This window comes from Ambystoma mexicanum, chromosome 3p (assembly GCF_040938575.1).
Source record: "Ambystoma mexicanum isolate Mex_15411 chromosome 3p, UKY_AmexF1_1, whole genome shotgun sequence".
Classification (NCBI taxonomy): Eukaryota; Metazoa; Chordata; class Amphibia; order Caudata; family Ambystomatidae; genus Ambystoma; species Ambystoma mexicanum.
Genome location: NC_090925.1, coordinates 528,812,011 through 528,829,679, shown reverse-complemented (window position 1 = coordinate 528,829,679; position 17,669 = coordinate 528,812,011). Strand labels below are relative to the sequence as shown.

The 17,669-nt window shown below is 43.4% G+C and overlaps 1 protein-coding gene across 2 annotated transcripts in view; it reads left to right on the top strand.

Annotated features, from left to right (window-relative positions):
- LOC138580587 (protein-glutamine gamma-glutamyltransferase E-like) overlaps positions 1–17,669 on the top strand; it is a 127,163-nt gene that overhangs the window by 68,450 nt on the left and 41,044 nt on the right. For both annotated transcript variants that reach the window (XR_011304298.1, XM_069651243.1), the window contains exons 7-9: positions 6,505–6,637; positions 11,585–11,688; positions 16,237–16,479. Coding sequence is in view for 1 of the 2 variants with exons in the window: in XM_069651243.1 (XP_069507344.1) it covers positions 6,505–6,637; positions 11,585–11,688; positions 16,237–16,479 (480 nt within the window). In the remaining variant the exon portion in view is untranslated. The remainder of the gene's footprint in view (positions 1–6,504; positions 6,638–11,584; positions 11,689–16,236; positions 16,480–17,669) is intronic.

Below are 17,669 nucleotides of genomic sequence, written 5' to 3'. Positions count from 1 at the left end.
TTAGACTTCTGCGTCTTCAGTTCATGCAACCCCTTTAGGGGAGCGAGGCCTGGTTTAGCAGGGTCATGCATCTCCTTTGGGTGAGGGGAGCACGGGGAACCAAGAACCTGTACCACCTTGTGGGGCATTTCTCCCGTGATCTCAAGATCTATGGGGCAGATGGGATCTTTCATTTCTTTCCACATTTCTTTCGTAGGGCCCGTTTTGATTTGCCTACTTGTAGGTGTATCTAGAGTAATAGGAGGGGGATAGTTACAGTCATCTGTATCATCAGTGTGTATGCTAACTGGGACTGTTTGAGTCAGTTGGCAGCTGGACTCTAACTCTGGATTATTGCTATCAACCTCAGAGGGGGCGGTCGTCTCTCCTTCAGCTATCAAGTTTAAACATACCTTCCGTCTTGTACTTTGTGGCATCCCACCACCGTCGGGCAGTCCATCCAGCTTATTGAAGCTCCTGGCTCCACCCGGCGAACACTTGAGATAAACACTCCGTGACGCTCTGCGTCCGGCTTGAGGATTTTAAAGTTGCAGGCTCAGTGGAAACACAATGGAGAGGAGAACAGACTTTCCTCAGTCTGCAGCAGCAGCAAAAACGTTCTATGAAGCAAACACTCGACAAACACTCTACCTGCAGATGTTTATTTGCCAGCCTCCCCTCAGAGAGCCTGGTCTTTCCCTGATTCTTTTACAGCATAGCCCATAACGGCCCCAGCTAGCCTTCCTAGCAAAGCCTTGCCTGCAGATATTTATTTGTCAGCCAGTTTCTATAACAGAGCCTGAGCTATCACTGATCGTTAATAGCCATCACAGAATTTGGGTCTCAGCTGATTCTTTTCTGCCTCCTGCAGAGAGCCGGAGATGCAGCTCCTTGTTTGTTAGGATTCCTTAAAATCTATGGGCTGCAGTTGGTTATATGTCAGCCTCCCTCACCTTGATCATTTTATCTGGTGCAAGTTACCACCATGTACATCATTTCTTCTAAACAATTTAGCTGAACTGCACCAAAATACTATACAGTTTGAAAATAGCCTGTCAATTGATGTACTCTACCATCAGGTATGTATTCCTGAAATTGTAGATAGGGATACAGAGTGCTTTCGGAAGAGTTTTCACAACTGGGTAAAAGGACACAATGGGTATGACAGAATGCTAACTGATAGGCAAGAGTGAGTTTATCTGATTTTGTAACCCAAAATGACACTGGTAATTCCATCTCAGATAGAGAGCTCTGCTAATCAAGCCTCATTTCCCTAACGCTGTATGCTGAAAAGAATAGTGTGCATGTTTTCTCATTGCTGGGCCATGCCTAATGCGATGCTAGCAGCTGCCCTGTGGTTTGTCAATATGGCAGCAACAGAGTGACATTACATTGTTGATAGACAGCAGTTAAACAGCCAGGTGTTGCCATTAACCTTGGTCATTTTTTATCCAAATTCAGTACAGCTGAGTATCCCCAAGGCCTAGGGGCAGTTCGATGAAATATAAGCATGAGCTGTATCTAGTTTGATTCTGTGGCCTGTGAAGGAATACAGTTATACATTGCCACAACCCATTTGATGTCCTTTTATAAAAACTGGTTTCCGGTGACTCCTCCAGATGGGATGGACTTTTGTCTATTGCTGTCCGTCACCTCCCCCCGACCTCAGCAGTGTGAGGTATCTAACCTAGGTTTCCTCTTGGTTCTCTCTGGGGAGGTCTGTGACCTGCCCCAGGACATGTCCACAGAGCCATGAGTGGGAGCCACTGCTTCAAAGGAAGCCCCGCCGAAACAATGGGAAAGTCAAACAAGGGTATCACTGAAGTGATATTTATGTAAGGCTGACAGGGAAAGGGGGATGTTATTGTAGTTTAGGAGAGGAAATTTCCCCAGAAGAAAGGTTCCACCATCTTAGAAATTCCTGAGCTACCCACACTTCCTGTGCTCCATCCTGAATTCCTGCAGACAAATAACTCTGGAAAATGACATCAGAAGCCAAGACACTTGGTACAGAAGTAGATCAGTCATGTACTGTAGATTTGAAATGGACCAATTCATTGTGGCAGAATTACTATAAAAGCTTGTGACACCTCCCTTTCCACCGTTGGTAAAAGCATTTGGACTTCACTGGAACTTTATTGTGGTACAGTTTGCCCAATATCCTTAGCCTCTCGGATGGAGATAAAGCTTTCCAATTAGGGACTAAGACCACCACTTCATCTACTTCGTACCAACATTTGAAGTGACTTGCTCTTTGGACAATGACTGCCTGCTGAAGAAACAATGGTACCCGAAATTCTGCCCACTGGAATGGGCAACTGTGCTGGTGCTCTCTGGCAACCTTCCTAGCTGGGTAGGGCAGAGGAGGGATCCACCTTACCTTCTGAGATACTGGACACAGCATCCAACGACCAAAGGAACAACTTTGAACTCTTTTCCTGCCTCAAACCACGTTCTGAGCTTACTCAGACATGTTCAAAGGATTTCAAACCACTGCAAGATTCACAGAACTGCCTTTGACATTTTATATTTAACCTGCTTTGAGCCATTTTCAAGCTGATGACTCAACCACTGCCTGCCTGCTTTCCACCTCTCTCAAGTCAACTGCTTTTGCGGAACTGTGTTGCATCACTGGATCGCCTCGAACACTCTCGACCATCTCGACGCCTACTGGACTCATTGGGAAGCATCCAACTTGACTGTCTCGATGCAGACTCAACCTGCTAGAAAGCCCTAAGAAGCTCAGTCTGATTCTGCTGAGTCAAAATAACAAGTCTGAAAGGTACCTCTAGTGATTATGTCCCGCTGATCTGGTTTGTAGGGCACTAGTAAAATGTGAGATCCCACTCTTTACCTTTTACAGATATACTCTTTGAACTTGAACTGGGCTGGCTCAGAACCTTCTTGAAGAGAATAGTTGCCCTAACTCGTGCTACTTTAAAGAGGCGAAGGAGGTGTACCATTCTTGTGTTGTGCTATTTCACCTTTATGATAAGGATCATTGCTGGTTCATTAATAGTGCTGGGCTGGGTGGCTAGTAGTTTGGAAACCACTACTCATCCCAAACTCCAGCAGTCCACTGGTCACTTTGTCACAATGTCCAGGGAGGATAGCTCAGTGGCAACATGCTCACCTTGGAAGCAAAACGACACCAAGCACCACAGGTTCAATCCCCAGGTCCGCACTTAGAAGCCTCTGGGTATTAAGTGCGTTATAAATAACCTATCATATCATATCAATAGGGCTCTGTGAAATTTGATAATTAAAAGTGATAGATAGTCATTATCAATGCGTGAGAAATGCATATCTATTTCAACAATCTAATTTACTGCAGACTCTACCCTATCTGCTAATTCTAGAAATATGCATATTGTCATGCTTGTTCAACTTTGAAGGGTTAACATTGGACTTGTCCCACATTGCATTGTAGCATATGAAATATGTGTTTCTTTTTCCAGCAAAAGAAAGGTTAACCAATGTTTTGGTTTGCTGGATGGTGGGCAGTGCTGGGTTCGTGGAAGAAACCATTGCGAGGAGTTTAGGGGTGGCGTGGGCTGGTTCACCCATTAAATATGACCTGCCGATTATTACAGATCTCCACACTTTTTGGTCAATTAGCAACAAAAATCAATGGGTCACTTTTAGAGATGCTCACCCACCCCTAACAATGACCTGCAACAACAGAACCAAAACAAGACGCACATAATACAATGCAATATATGAGCCACAAGCACGAACAAAACAGAAGGATTAAACATATAATGGCAGAACACAGTTGACCACAATAGCCCAGAAGCAATTTAGGCAACCAAAACACGCACACGACAAGAACTCACAGAAAGCAACTCAGTAAAATGGCCATATTCAACCGACACCAACAGCAGACACGCTTCCAATTCACGATGGTCGAATACGGCACACCACAGATAGCCTGAGACAACTCAACAAGAACATGCACAAATCAACCTTTGGAGATGCCCAGGAATGATAGACATGCATCAGATCACAGTTGTTAGTTAGATTTATTTGATAATATGATAAAAAGGTGTCACGATGAACAAAAGTGCCAAAACCTATCTTGTAAAAGTCCAACCCTAATAAATAAGCAAAGTAATACGTGATTCTTCTACCAAAAGATGGCCCTGGTAGTGAGCCTTGTAACCAGGTATTTCCTGGCTTCACTTCCTTGTGATGTCATCGGAGGTCAAGGGTTGTGTGATGTCACTTCCGCTACGCCTGGCATTTTGATGAAATGACATCCCTGAGGGTTTCCAGATACCCAAAACGACTAGTCTAATTTTATATCCAGGGGATTTCAAAGAGCAGGTTTGCCCCCTTGGGGCCTGAAACACCTGCTGACTACTCCCAGTTCCTTTTATACCCATAAAGTTGGGACTTTGTGTATTCTCTCCTCTTTCCTAACGTGACCGCCTGTGTATGCTCAGATTAGTTAGACCTGCTAGGTTTCTTAAATTCATCTAGTAATTAAATTGTATGGGTTTCTTGTGGTTGCTATACTTCTAAATGCGGCTTCTTTCCTTCCTTCATGGGCCTATTAGCATTGTGAAAGGCTTCATAGGATCCTACTGCCATTGGAGTCATTCTGGCTGGTCCGACAGCACAGCGAGTAGAGCGCTTGCTTTGACATCCGTGCAGAGCCTGCTGACGCAGGTCCGAATCCCGGCAGGGCCAAACTCAGCCTTTCATCATTGCGAGATCGATAAACGAGCACACTGTGTGGGTAATAATAAATGAGCACCACACACTGTGTGGGTAATAATAAATGAGCACCACACACTGTGGCTAATAATAAACAGTGCTGAGATACCTGAGGGTTCTTAGTGATATATAAATGCTAAATTCTTATTATGGAGTCAGGTTGGTGGCTTTCGTCGATGGCCCAAACACCCCGGGCAGCTGATTGCAGATGTTCCACCCTGCCACGGGATATGCAAGTGGCGTGTTCTCCGCAGATTTTCCTTTTTCTGAACCATTCCCCTGCTGGTGGATGATCCATCTTAATCAGTGGATCATCTCCACAGTATGCTTCAAGCAGCTCAGCTCCCTCCTGGGAAATGTAGTCTTCTCCAGATGTCTTGTCTCAGACTGGACATGGGTGCTAGGCATGATGTAGCATTGTTCGACGTACAAGGGTATGAAGACACCATGGACTCGCACTATCCCCCCTCTGGGGCAGTTGAGGAAGAACTCATTCTCGTGGAGCACTGCCCCCTCTCAAAAGGAGGTGGAGTTGCAACAATCATTTCAACTTGTAATGGCTTACTTCAATGTATGCCAATGGACAGAGACTACCAGGACAGCAATATGTAATTAAAGCATTGTTGGAAGACATGCTTTCCAGTATGACACATGCACTTACAACATCAATACACAGGGAAACCACAGGAAGTTAAGATGTACATTTATAACACATAGGACAGAGGAATGTAGACACGCGCCCTTTCACATATATATTTATTTAGTTATGTTTGCATTTATTTCAGCTATGATGCATGCTCACAAACATACACACACAACCATAAGCAGCATGCTCAAAGTAACATGTTTGACAACGTTCACCTTTCAGACCTCTAATGGCAAATGCAGTGACATGTGTTAATTGTTCATGCACATTCAAGGGTATATAATAACCAAAATCAACAAACGTTAAACAACAAGCATGCACAACACAACTGGATGTAGCGTTTCATGAAGGAGTGTAGTCACATGCACTTTTATGTATGAGGCATGCCCATTAAAGGCAACACCAGAAACGGAATCACAAAATCACACGTGCAAGTAACACACAAGCAGCAGATCCCTAATGGTTGAATGTTACCAATACACATGGAAAACACACATGAACAGCAAAAATTCAGTTCACATCAAACGATGCTCGGGCGACAAAAGGAAACACAAGATTAGTAAACAAAAGAAATACACTTTACAAAAACGTGTAAGGTTACCACTTATACAACTTGAAGACTGCAATTGTTGGGCATGTCAGCCTTATGATACAAACACTCAGTCCAAAACATAACAACATGTAGAGACTACACAGTTTGGGAATGGCAATATTCAGGTACAAACACCGAGGCAACATAAAGTATTTCCCTGATACAAACGAACTACTTCACACACAAATGAAGCCTTAATTCACACGACACTACTACTTATCAAAATAATACATAGTGCACATCTATGCTATAGTTCAAAGAGTTCAAAGGACCCATGCTATTGTATTTGGCCGTGCCCAGTGCCCTATAGGAGCATGCCACGGACCAGGGGCCTGGGCGTAGCCCATGACTATGCACAATTATCACTAGCAATGGCAGCAGGCCATGGCAGTGCCCAATAGGGGTGGATTTGGGGGCCGGTGGAATGACTGAAGGAGACAGAAACTTTGTGTAAATTGCCACTACCTAAGTGGGGATTCTTTGATTAAGAAGAGGTGTGGCCTGTTTGCTGATGTGTCTTCATTGACACAGGACTCCTTCCTCACTTTCTATTATTTCTTATTTACAGTTCTGAGATGTTTGGGAATTCCCTCTCGTGTGATCACCAACTTTGAGTCGGCCCATGATACCAACGCAAACCTGATGATCGATGTGGTGTACAACGAAAAAGGGATGCTTATCGAAAGCGACGACAGTGTCTGGTAAATATGGCTACCCTTTACTGTCACACGTATTTGAATATGGGAGGAGTTTGAAGACCATGTCCATGACTTATATGACGCCCACAGTCTCCCTGGGAGCTGGCAAGTGTTTCATAGCTAAGAAAGAGCTTGAGGACACAGTCTGAGACTGAGACATTAGATCTTCATCCACACGTATAGCGCCTTCTGATGAGTCGGAATCCATTCGTAAGCGCAGCCTACAGAGAGTACATTTTAGGCGGCATTTTTTGTGTGCAAAGTAGAGCGTAAAAGTGAATAATAACGTGATTTGATATTGTTTTAGTGTTGACTATTACAGTTCGCCTTGCAACTGTTTGCGTGTGCATGAAAGGGACTCACCAGTGCACAAGTGTTAACATTAATGATCATTTGCAATTAGTATAACAGGAGCTACTGTAATTGTTAAGGGGATGTGAACTACTTGTATGTGTCCTGAGTGGTTTGCAATTATGGACAATAGGTAGTCCAAGTGGGGTTAACTAGAGCGTTGAAAAGTAAAAAGGGGATTTGTGTAGGAGTACATACCTTTCAGCACGCAGCTGTCATCTCCTACCTGGCCTTCTGTTGCACGGAATGGACTAGAGGCGTCCTAGATGGTCAGTGCAGGGGGGGGCAAGATATGCAAACTTTCAAGACCTCCGTGGCTGTCAAATCCCTGTAGTAGGCTCTACTCAACCACAGGGTGGCTCACTTGTTTTTATAGGGTGGCATTTTGATTCACTGTATTTCAATGTTAGTTAATCCACTCCATCCAATGGCTCGCCTCCTGGTTTTGCCCGGCCCAGCAGGTGGCTATCACCTGTATCTCAACCTCTAATCTAGCGACTCAAGCGTGATCCCCTGAAGTTATTGCTTTCATATTATGGAGCAACCACAATTTCCTTCCTCATTAAGAAACCAATGAATTGTAAGTCTTCAACCACATATTTAGCTTGCTGATTGATCCCTCTGGAATATCTATGGATAACATTGTTATGTTCTTATGAAAGGCTATAAGAGGTGAGCAATTTCTTTAAGTTATCCTTTGCAACAAGACCATTTTACAATAAAAGATTAATTGTAGCTTTGTCAAAGCTGTACTGGCCTGACATTTCCCTGTTGAATTAAGGCATTTGTAATGAGCTAGTCCTCCTGCCTTTACATACCATTAAAACAATCCAGATTATATTTGGTGGAAAAGATTTATGATTAACTGACTGTTTTGCTGGCTGGTTCCGACACCGATTGTTTGTAGTAAGATTCTTTCTGAAGGCCGGACCCTTCTACTGTCTGTGGTTTTATCATTCATTTAGCAAAATAGGCAGCTGGTCTAGCTGCTAAATTAGTATTATTTAAAAAGATAATTTCAGCTGGTCTTGACATTGCTTTCTCATTAAATATCTTGTTCAGTCTTAATCATCCACTGCGATACCTAAAATGTTACAATGGGTTGGACCCACCAATGTTATCTAAGTAAACTATCACACATTTTCCAAAAATATTTCATCAGTGTGCTACTCTCATCATTGCGTGCTTTCATCAGTGTGCTACTCTCATCATTGCTTGCTTTCCTCAGTGTGGTACTCTCATCATTACTTGCTTTCATCAGGGTGCTACTCTCATCATTACTTGCTTTCTCCAGTGTGCTACTCTCATCATTACTTGTTTTCATCAGTGTGATACTGTCATCATTACTTGGTCTCCTCAGGGTGCTACTCTCATCATTACTTGGTTTCCTCTGTGTGCTACTCTCATCATTACTTGTTTTCATCGGTGTGATACTCTCATCATTACATGATTTTCTAATTGGCATTCGCCCAGATTCTCGTTTTTGCAGAGCAACTCACAGACTTGATCACTCAGTTTGTGTCAAACATGTCTTTGTTCTAAGCAACCTAAATATGTGGGAAGCTATTCCTTGACTCCCAAGCTATTTTCACATTCATTTTCATTTAAATTATTCAGCTGTAACTAAAAGGTCTCAGTCCCACCCACAGAGCTGGGTCCATGCTTGACTAAATTAAATCATCCTGGAATCTGGTCTCCGTGAGCCACCATTCTTTGATCATTTGGACAGATCATCAAGTGATCCGCCTGCCCATTCATCTTTTCACCCCATGTACTCACTCATCCATTTCCCCTTAATGCAGGTTGGTTAATCCCGTTCCCAGTTCCTTAGTGCAAACCACCAAGGAAAACCTTCTTGTTTTCCTAATTGCTACCTTTTCCCTTATCTTTGCAGCTTACTCTTTTCTATGTTCCCTCAGCAGTGATAATGGGACTTTGTAGCTTCTTCGTGAATAATTAAATATGGCTTCCCATGACCTTTCCCCTCGAATATGCTCCAACAGAAGGCTCTCTAGCTGGCTCTCAATCTACTGTAATGGATTTGCTTTTCCCTGGCTTCTGGTCTGATCCATCTGCAATTTAAAGTAGAAACTTTCTCATCTGTTCTAAAAATCATTCTTGCACCATCGGGACCCCAATAGTTCCTGACCCCTCCCCACACTTTTGGTAGCAGCTAGGAATTTGGAAATATCAGTCACTAACCAATTCAGAACCACTGTCGAGGAGTCCGTGTCTGGTGTGCATGGGGCTGTAAGTCAGTTCTCACCATTGACATCAAAGATATGCAATTGATGGGGGACGATGATGCTGATAAGGATATGTTGGCTGCCTTGAAGGTTTTGCATTAATGCAAGTGTGCATGATATAACAATAAACCATTTTCAACATGACTTTATCGGTACATAATAGTGAACATATTTATCAATTTGCAAGCTATCATGAAATTGAAAACATGTGTGTATTGTACATTAAGAGCCTTGACTTGAAGGGCCTCATCTCTCAATCCTTTGGCATTTTTATTCGAGATATATTCCCTGTTCAAAGGCAAGTCCTCTTTTCTAAAGGTTTTTTCGTGAGTTACGGTTAGCCTGCTTATTTTCTTCTATGCCTGCAACTCTTGCTTGCACATCTAATTCCTTGGCTTCCTGCTCCTTTGGAGTGATTTTCCTTTGATTCCAGTGAGGGAAAATAATTCTGGGACTCCTTATTTCTGTGACCTCCTCATCAACTTCCACCTGGAGATTTTCTTCAATGTATTTTCACTCATCCTTCAAGGACATTACATTCTTCCACTGCTCAAATTTATTTTGGATACCACCCTCTTAGAACTAGGGACTTGTAACAGGACAAAGTAGTTAAATCAAGCTACATTTTGTAAAACATAAAGTGGTACCGTATATCTCAAACTTTCTTGCGCGACACTGCGCAGTCACATAGGTCGCGCAACGAACATGTTCTTGCTTGAATGCACTTTTCAAAGTTTTGTCAGCACTGCACATAGACTAAGCAATTTACAGCTTCAGTAAACTCTTCTACTGGTCTCCCTCCAGACCTTGCAATTCTGAGCAATTTAATTCACCTTTCCTTCTACACTGGAGGCACTTGGCGACCAGGCCACAACTGTCAAGTTCATCTTTCATTGGTTTTGAACCAAATAATTAGCAGCAACAGATTAGTTCTATGGCGTCAACAAAAAAGTGCCCTGCACTGGGTAACACTCCTGCTGTGGACACAATATATGCATTCCAAGGGGGTCTCCGAGCAGGAAGTGCATGTTGGATTTGCCTGCAGCAAGTACCTCAAAAGGTGTTCAAGGTCAGTGGCCTAAACGATGGCATTCCATTAGAACTGGAAAGTGACTTTGCACTGCCAACAGAAACCCTGATTCATGGAACCGTGCAAAGTGTTTTTTTGCCTGGCAAAGTCGTTTTTGTACTGCAAAAATGACAATGCGCTGACTTTGGCCGGACTTTCATCAGTAAAAATACACTTTGCATGGTTCCATGAATCAGGGTTTGTGTCGGCAGTGCAAAGTCACTTTTCAGCAGTGCAAATTCACTTTGAACCGGGTAAATATTCCATGAATCGGGCCCTAAATATGAATATAATATTTCCCGCCCTATTGAAGAGGTATTTGTAAAAGATAGTGTTCCATGCTGTGGAGCTCTTAACATGGCCAACACACCACTACAGATTAAAGTTTGCCAGGCTCATCAAACGTCCTGAATAACTCCCCTGGTGTTGTCCTCTTTTGACGTCACATCTTGATGACATACCTTCGCCCTTTTGAAACACCAACCTCCGCCAGGCATTCATTTTTACCTCCATGAAAATCTGGGTCAGCCTAACTTGAAATGGACTGACAAGATGGAGGAGGTCAGCACAGTTGCGCTCTGTGACCCTCCTCCTCCTTGTCACTGCAGCAAAATGGCGCTGAGCTGGAAATAGAGGTGTAAAGGCATTATGGCTTGCCTTTGTGTGTGCACTCCCTGCTCTGCACCATTTACAGTGAGGCTGTTGATAGTATACAAGAAGTGCAGACACTCAGTATTCCATGCAGGATCTGTGAGTGGGTGAACTGTCTTACTGGACTGGTGACTTTGATCTAACTGGTCAACTGTCCAATTATGGACCTATGATATCTAACAATATTATAAAGGACCAGATGTATGTTTGTCCAATGCAGCAGCTTCTTCGGTTGTCACTGCCAACGGGAGCTGTTGCCTTGAGATATGTAGAGAAAATGCCAATCTGCATAGCTTCCCCTGTTGTCACCGTTAGAGGGAGCTGTAGGAGTACAATATATAGTAGTCATTTTAATGAAAACCTGCACTTTGGCCCGGGTACAATATATAAAAAGGGAAAGTCGACATTCCAGCTACCTTTAAAAAAGGTAGGACCAAAGCAGGTACCCCTCACAGATACAAGTGAAACAAAGCTTGGGTTTGGACACTAGAGTGGTGACTAAGTTTGCTTAGTTACGTTTTAATGTATTGCTAAGCTTCCTTTAAGAGGGTATAATCCGTGAGATCTGTGATGGTGGCTGCCCTAGTAATACACGTCCACAGGCTTATTTTCTGTGCTTATTTTTCTCTGCAGGAATTTCCATGTCTGGAATGAGGGCTGGTTCACAAGGAGTGACCTGGGACCCGAATTCGATGGATGGCAGATTCTTGATGCAACACCACAGGAGCAAAGCGGAGGTAGGAATGTGTGAATCACTGAGGCGAGAGCTGCGCACGCGGCGCAGTGCCTCTCTGCTATACTGCGCAACATTCAAGCACGTGATCTGCTTGTCTTGCTTCGCCTCACAGAACTACAAGGAAGACATCAAGTAGAAAGAGATTACACCATTGGGTAAAGACGTTTGAAAGAGTTACATCTATTTTTGGCATCAACTTGGAAGCACACACTTTATGCAGGGCAAATGGACAACAGATGTTACTTGGAATCTCCCTTCTTTGTGCAGATGTCAGTAGATAATTGCATTTAGATAAAGTAGAATGAGATCAGTCCTGGCCCGGGGGTATCTGGGAAATGTGGTCCCGGAAACTCTGAAGCACACCAGCAGATTTCTATGGGATTCTTAGTCCGATGAATTCACAACTTGCGCAGGTGTTCAGTGAACAATATGAGTAACAATTGAGCAATGCTTGATAGGCAACCGTAGAGGAAAATGTCATGCCAGTTCCTATTGGAGCAATTCATATGAAATGGAGCTCTTAGTTACAGGCACTGTTCTGAAAAATGGTCTGGATAGAAACGGAAAATAAATTCCACTTTTAGGCAATCAAAAACAATGTTTACACCTTTAAATATTCGGCTTCCCCAGGGTCATAAACAGCACCAGGGAACTATGTTTAATCTGCAGGGCACTGGTTGCAGTAATCATCTCTTGCTGTTTTCAATAATAGCTTTTAATACTGTGCAACTCAGTGACTTTCTCTCACCACCTGATGGATGAAAGGCCAAGATGTCGGTGCCAAGGCCTAAATATTTGGTACATACACTGGTGAAGCACAAACACTCACCACAAACTGCCTCTCAGTGTTAGACGGCGTATATGCCATGGGAAAATGAAAGAGTGAATTAGGATTGGTGACCAGAAGGCAACACACAGAAGTATGCAAAATGTAAATGAACCCGGGTTAGTTTGTGTGCCCTGGAGCCTACGTACATATATTATTGCTAATAATAATAATAATAATAATAGTAATTCAGCATTTATATAGTGCTACAAACCGTCAGATGTCTGAGCGCTGCTTTTCATTACCCACGGTGTGTGGTGCTCATTTTTCGGCCTTGGAAGAATGAAAGGCTGAGTTTGGCCCTGCCCGGATTCGAACCTGGTCAGCAGGCTCTGCACGCTGTGCTCTGTGCTATCTGACTGGCTATAACCTAATGGAGTTAGTTTGTGTGGCCTGGAGGCTACATGCATATTTCTATTGTAGCTATCCACGCCACTGATATAATCTAAAGGGGTTAGTTTGTGTGGCTTGGAGACTACATACATATTTCTATTGTAGCTATCCATCCCACTGATATAATGTTGATGTTTATGTTTATTGAATTTATATAGCGCTTTACTCCAAAGCGCTTTACAGTTTAACAACAGGTACAAAAGTGAGAGAAGCATACTTACAAACATGAAACAAGTCAATTAGAACAATATGTAGAACAATTTACAAAAGGAGGGGAGAGTGGGTGAAGGGGAAGAGAGAGGGGTTAGGTGAAAGAGGTTACAGTGTCTGTTTTGAGGTCGGGAGGTGGTGGGAAGGTATGACCAGTTTGAGGTCATGAGGGAAGGGGGAAGGAGGGAGGTGAAAGGGGGGGTGGTAGGGAAGGGGAGTCAGGGGGAGTGAAGAAGAAGGGATTTCAGGGAGGAGTGGATCTAATAGGGTTAGTTTGTGTGGCCTGGAGGCTACATACATATTTCTATTGTAGCTATCCACGCCACTGATATAATCTAAAGGGGTTGGTGTGTGTGGCCTGGAGGCTACACACTTATTTCTAGTTTAGCTATAGATCCCAAGGATATAGTCTAATAGGGTTAGTTTGTGTGGCCTGGAGGCTACATACATATGTCTATTGTAGATATCCACCCCGCTGATATAATCTAATGGGGTCAGTTTGTGTGGCCTTGAGGCTACATTCATATGTCTATTGTAGTCATGCACCCCACTGATATAATCTAAAGGCGTTAGTGTGTGTGGCCTGGAGGCTACATACATATTTCTATTGTAGTTATGCACCCCACTGATATAATCTAAAGGCGTTAGTGTGTGTGGCCTGGAGGCTACATACATATTTCTATTGTAGTTATCGATCCCACTGATATAGTCTAATGGGGTTAGTTTGTGGCCTGGAGGCTACATACGTATGTCCTTCCTTTTTGCATAGACTTGCATACCAGCCTGGCACTTATATGCCACACTGTGGATGCCACGGTGCTGCTGCAGAGTGCTCTGTTAAATTGCAAACATGCATGAACGAAAGATGAAAATAGCAAGATTGTGATATACACACACACACGTATTTTCCTTGGCAGATCAGTGGATGACTCGGGGGTTCGTTTCCCCTTTGGCTATTTCCGTGTAGTGCCTCTTTGTCTGCAGATACCAGGAGTAGAATATCCTAGCTTCCATCAGGGGCACCGCATGTTGCTGGCCCATGAGAAAGTCCTCTAAAGAATGTCAGAACATGGTGAATGTGTGGAAGCCTGCACACCAACCTATCTGCTATGCATTCTTGTAGCAAATGTCCCAGTCACTTCCCCATTCAGGTTGTATCTGATGCTTGCCACATTACCATTGTGAAAGGCCTCTTGAATCTCCAAGGACTCTCCCTTCAGCCTTCCCCTCCTCAATGACTCCCACAACTACTCTGTAGTCAAGGAGTGAAAAGCAGCTTTCAGATTTAGATATCTTTCCATTCATCTCACTGGTGAGTGGGGTGTCGCCCGGGATGGAAACAACACAAGAGAAGTCTAGGGGGGAAACATTAGGATGCAATGAGATGTATGAGAATTTCACTCTGTTATGCTGAAATAATCCTCTGCCCCCACACCGGTACGTGGATCTATGTTTGGTATTTCTACATTTTGCTACTAGGAGTCTCACTTGGTGGTATGCATGGAACGTAAGCTCTGTTTTTAAGTGTGAAACTTGCAGGCAACTACTGAGGAGAGCAGCTACTTCACTGTCCCGGAGGTAAAGAGTAGGGCATAAATGATGCTCAAATATTTCTCTGATAGAAATGGGCATCTGGTCTTCACGCTTTCAGATCTTCCTTCCATCTCTTAAGACTTGTATTGGGTCTCAATACTGCACAATCTTCTCCTCTTTCTAGAAGCAGGAGTGATTAGCCAGTCCCGCACATGGTCCCGTGTATCACACATGTGCACTTTCCATTTCAGAGTGCTGCCGTCCTCATTTTCAGTCCCATAGTAAAGGAATTGTTTGAGGTAAAGTGTGCTGCTGCTGAATTTTGTTCACAGCCACAGTGATTGGTACTTAAAGGTATGTTGCAACACTAATGATGCCATGCCAGAGGGTACAGAGATCAAAGAATGTTAGGGGCTCCCGTAGTACGCTGATTAAGCTGCAGTTGTGTGCCTCGGCTCATGATTTAAAGTATTCATTGTTAGAAGTATTTAATCATCCAGCAGAGGTTAGCAGCTCACTTGATAATATTAATGCCATGACCGGCCTATCCGTTGAGCTAGGTCCAGTCTTTATAAAGAGAGCCCAAAATCAAGTCGATGCATGTAAAATGCAGTGGACAATTGCAAACGCTACATCTAGTGTTGTCTTTGCCGATGCTTCCTATCATATTTTCATTAGGTTTGTGAACCTTCTTCTTAATGCTATTCTTGCTGCTGAAATTGGAAGGTGTTAAACACCAGCCTCACTTACTAATATTCAAGCCACAGAAAGTAGTCTGCTATTACTCAAGTAACACAAAACAGCCTTTGCATTTAAAGGAGGCCCGAAATACAGTAAACACAAAAAGATGGGTTTGAATTCTTAAGGGGTATTGGAAAATGAGTGCCAAGTATTTCTCAAGTATTTGAAATAGCCGTAGTTGCAATGTTTTCAGTCATTCAGTGTAGCGCTTTGAGGCCATACTAATGGGATAAAGGAGCTGTATAAATGACAAACTACTACCGGTACTACTACTATGCTCTTTTTGGAATTTTTCATTCCAGTAAAAGCCAAGAAACATCCAAAAATCGCAGACAGCGAGTCAAATACTTCTATCCATTACAATATGCTTAACACATGTCTGGCGCTGGCGGAGCCTCTGGAATAAATAAACCACCTGGCAATACTTGCTTTTCTGTCCCAGCACTCTATGGTCTCAGCGGGCACAACTTGCTGCTGCTCTTTTTTATGTTCCTTGTTTAATTCCCCAAGCTAGTGCCCTTTGGTCACAGTGCGACTTTTGCAAATACAAATGTATTTTTTGTCCCCATGTTTCCACCTGTTTTGGAACCTGAAGGCAGTAGGACGCCGCCTGTCATATTTCTATTTTTGATTTATATCGGGGCAGTCATTTTTACTCCCAATCTAATACGCCTAGACTTGTGTTGACTTCCATACTGCCATCCATGCAGGCTTGGAATTCTGTGAGCTCCTCTTCACAAGCCTGCGAACTGGAGCGCTGATCTCCACGCCATGCATTGCCTGGCATTGGCAGGGGTCCCTCAAGATGTGTGCGAATGTGTCTCATTCTTGTTTTTCCTGCCTTAGGTATATATCGACTGGGACCCGCCTCACTCAGAGCTATCAAAGAAGGAGACATTGACAAGGACTATGACTGCGTGTTCGTGTTTGGCGAGGTGAATGCCGACAGGGTCCAGTGGATCGAGTATGAGGATGGGAGTCGTGAAAAGGTCTACTCCGATAGCAAGTCAGTTGGCCAAAGAACCAGCACGAAGGCCGTGGGCAGAAATGAACGTGTGGACGTGACTAACCTTTATAAACATCCGGAAGGTAAGTCATCACCCGAATTTGCTATCATTGAAAGCAGCAAGTCTGTCATAGGAAGCATGGCACGCGCTTGAAAGTCTACATTCTGTGATAGGCCAGTGTCACTCATGATGCTTATTGCACAAGGCCCATTCATGCCTGGGAGAGCATCACTCAATCCATTTCATGGATAGGTAAAACTAAGGAAAAAACTCTGTTACCTCCAGATAGGCTGAGTGCCTTGGTTTGTCTGTATTTTGCAGTTCCTTTTTCAAGCAGTTGTCTGTAGGCCAGCTATTTGATGTCTGTATTCTGTTTACTGCCTCCTCTGAATACAATGTCATGGCTCACTTACTGCCCCTCATATATAGTATCCCTACATCTACAGTATCTCTCCTACATCTTTTTTCTTTTAAGACCCCACCAGGCTTTTTGTCTATTCCCACACTCCTGATTTCCCCTTTGCTCCTTTTTGAAATAACTGTATCCCTGCTCACCCTTTGTGCCTGTGTCGACTTTCGCCCAATGTCTTCTTTTTTCTCACTCACAGGTTTGTATTTTCTACTTTGAATGGGTTCTTGGATTTTCGAAAACACCCATTGCTTGCCACTCAGTATTTCAACAAACCATTCTTGAAGAAGATGTGAGTCATCGTATCTCCAGCATGACCCATTGCACCTCCCTAAAGACCTATACATTGTGCAATCCCCATCACTGTGCCCCGCTGCAAATAGCCACCAGGGACGTCATTTCACCAAAATGCCACAGGTAGCGGAAGCGACATCACAAAATGCTTGACCCCCTGATGACATCACAAGAAGTGATGTCATTTGACCTCACCCCGAAGTGATAGTGCGGAAGCGATGGAACACGACCTTTCACCCGTTTTCAGCACTTACACTTACTTACGCTTTATATAGGAAAAATATACACCCAATATCACCCAACCTGTGTTGGTACTCATTTATCGACCTCAGAAGGATGAAAGGCTGAGTTGAGGCGTTTAAGAGCAAACTTAATCAGTGACTCACCCCCTGAAGTGTGCCTGAAATAAACCTTTAATGAGTCTAGCAATTATTGTATAGAATTCCAGAAAGACACATTATTTGGTATTCCTATTCTTTTTTATTTAGGGTCAGTGCTGAAAGTGTTACTTTTGTGGCACTCCGGTTCTTATTTTTCTTCTTTTTTTTAAGGGGCCTGAACAAGAAAGC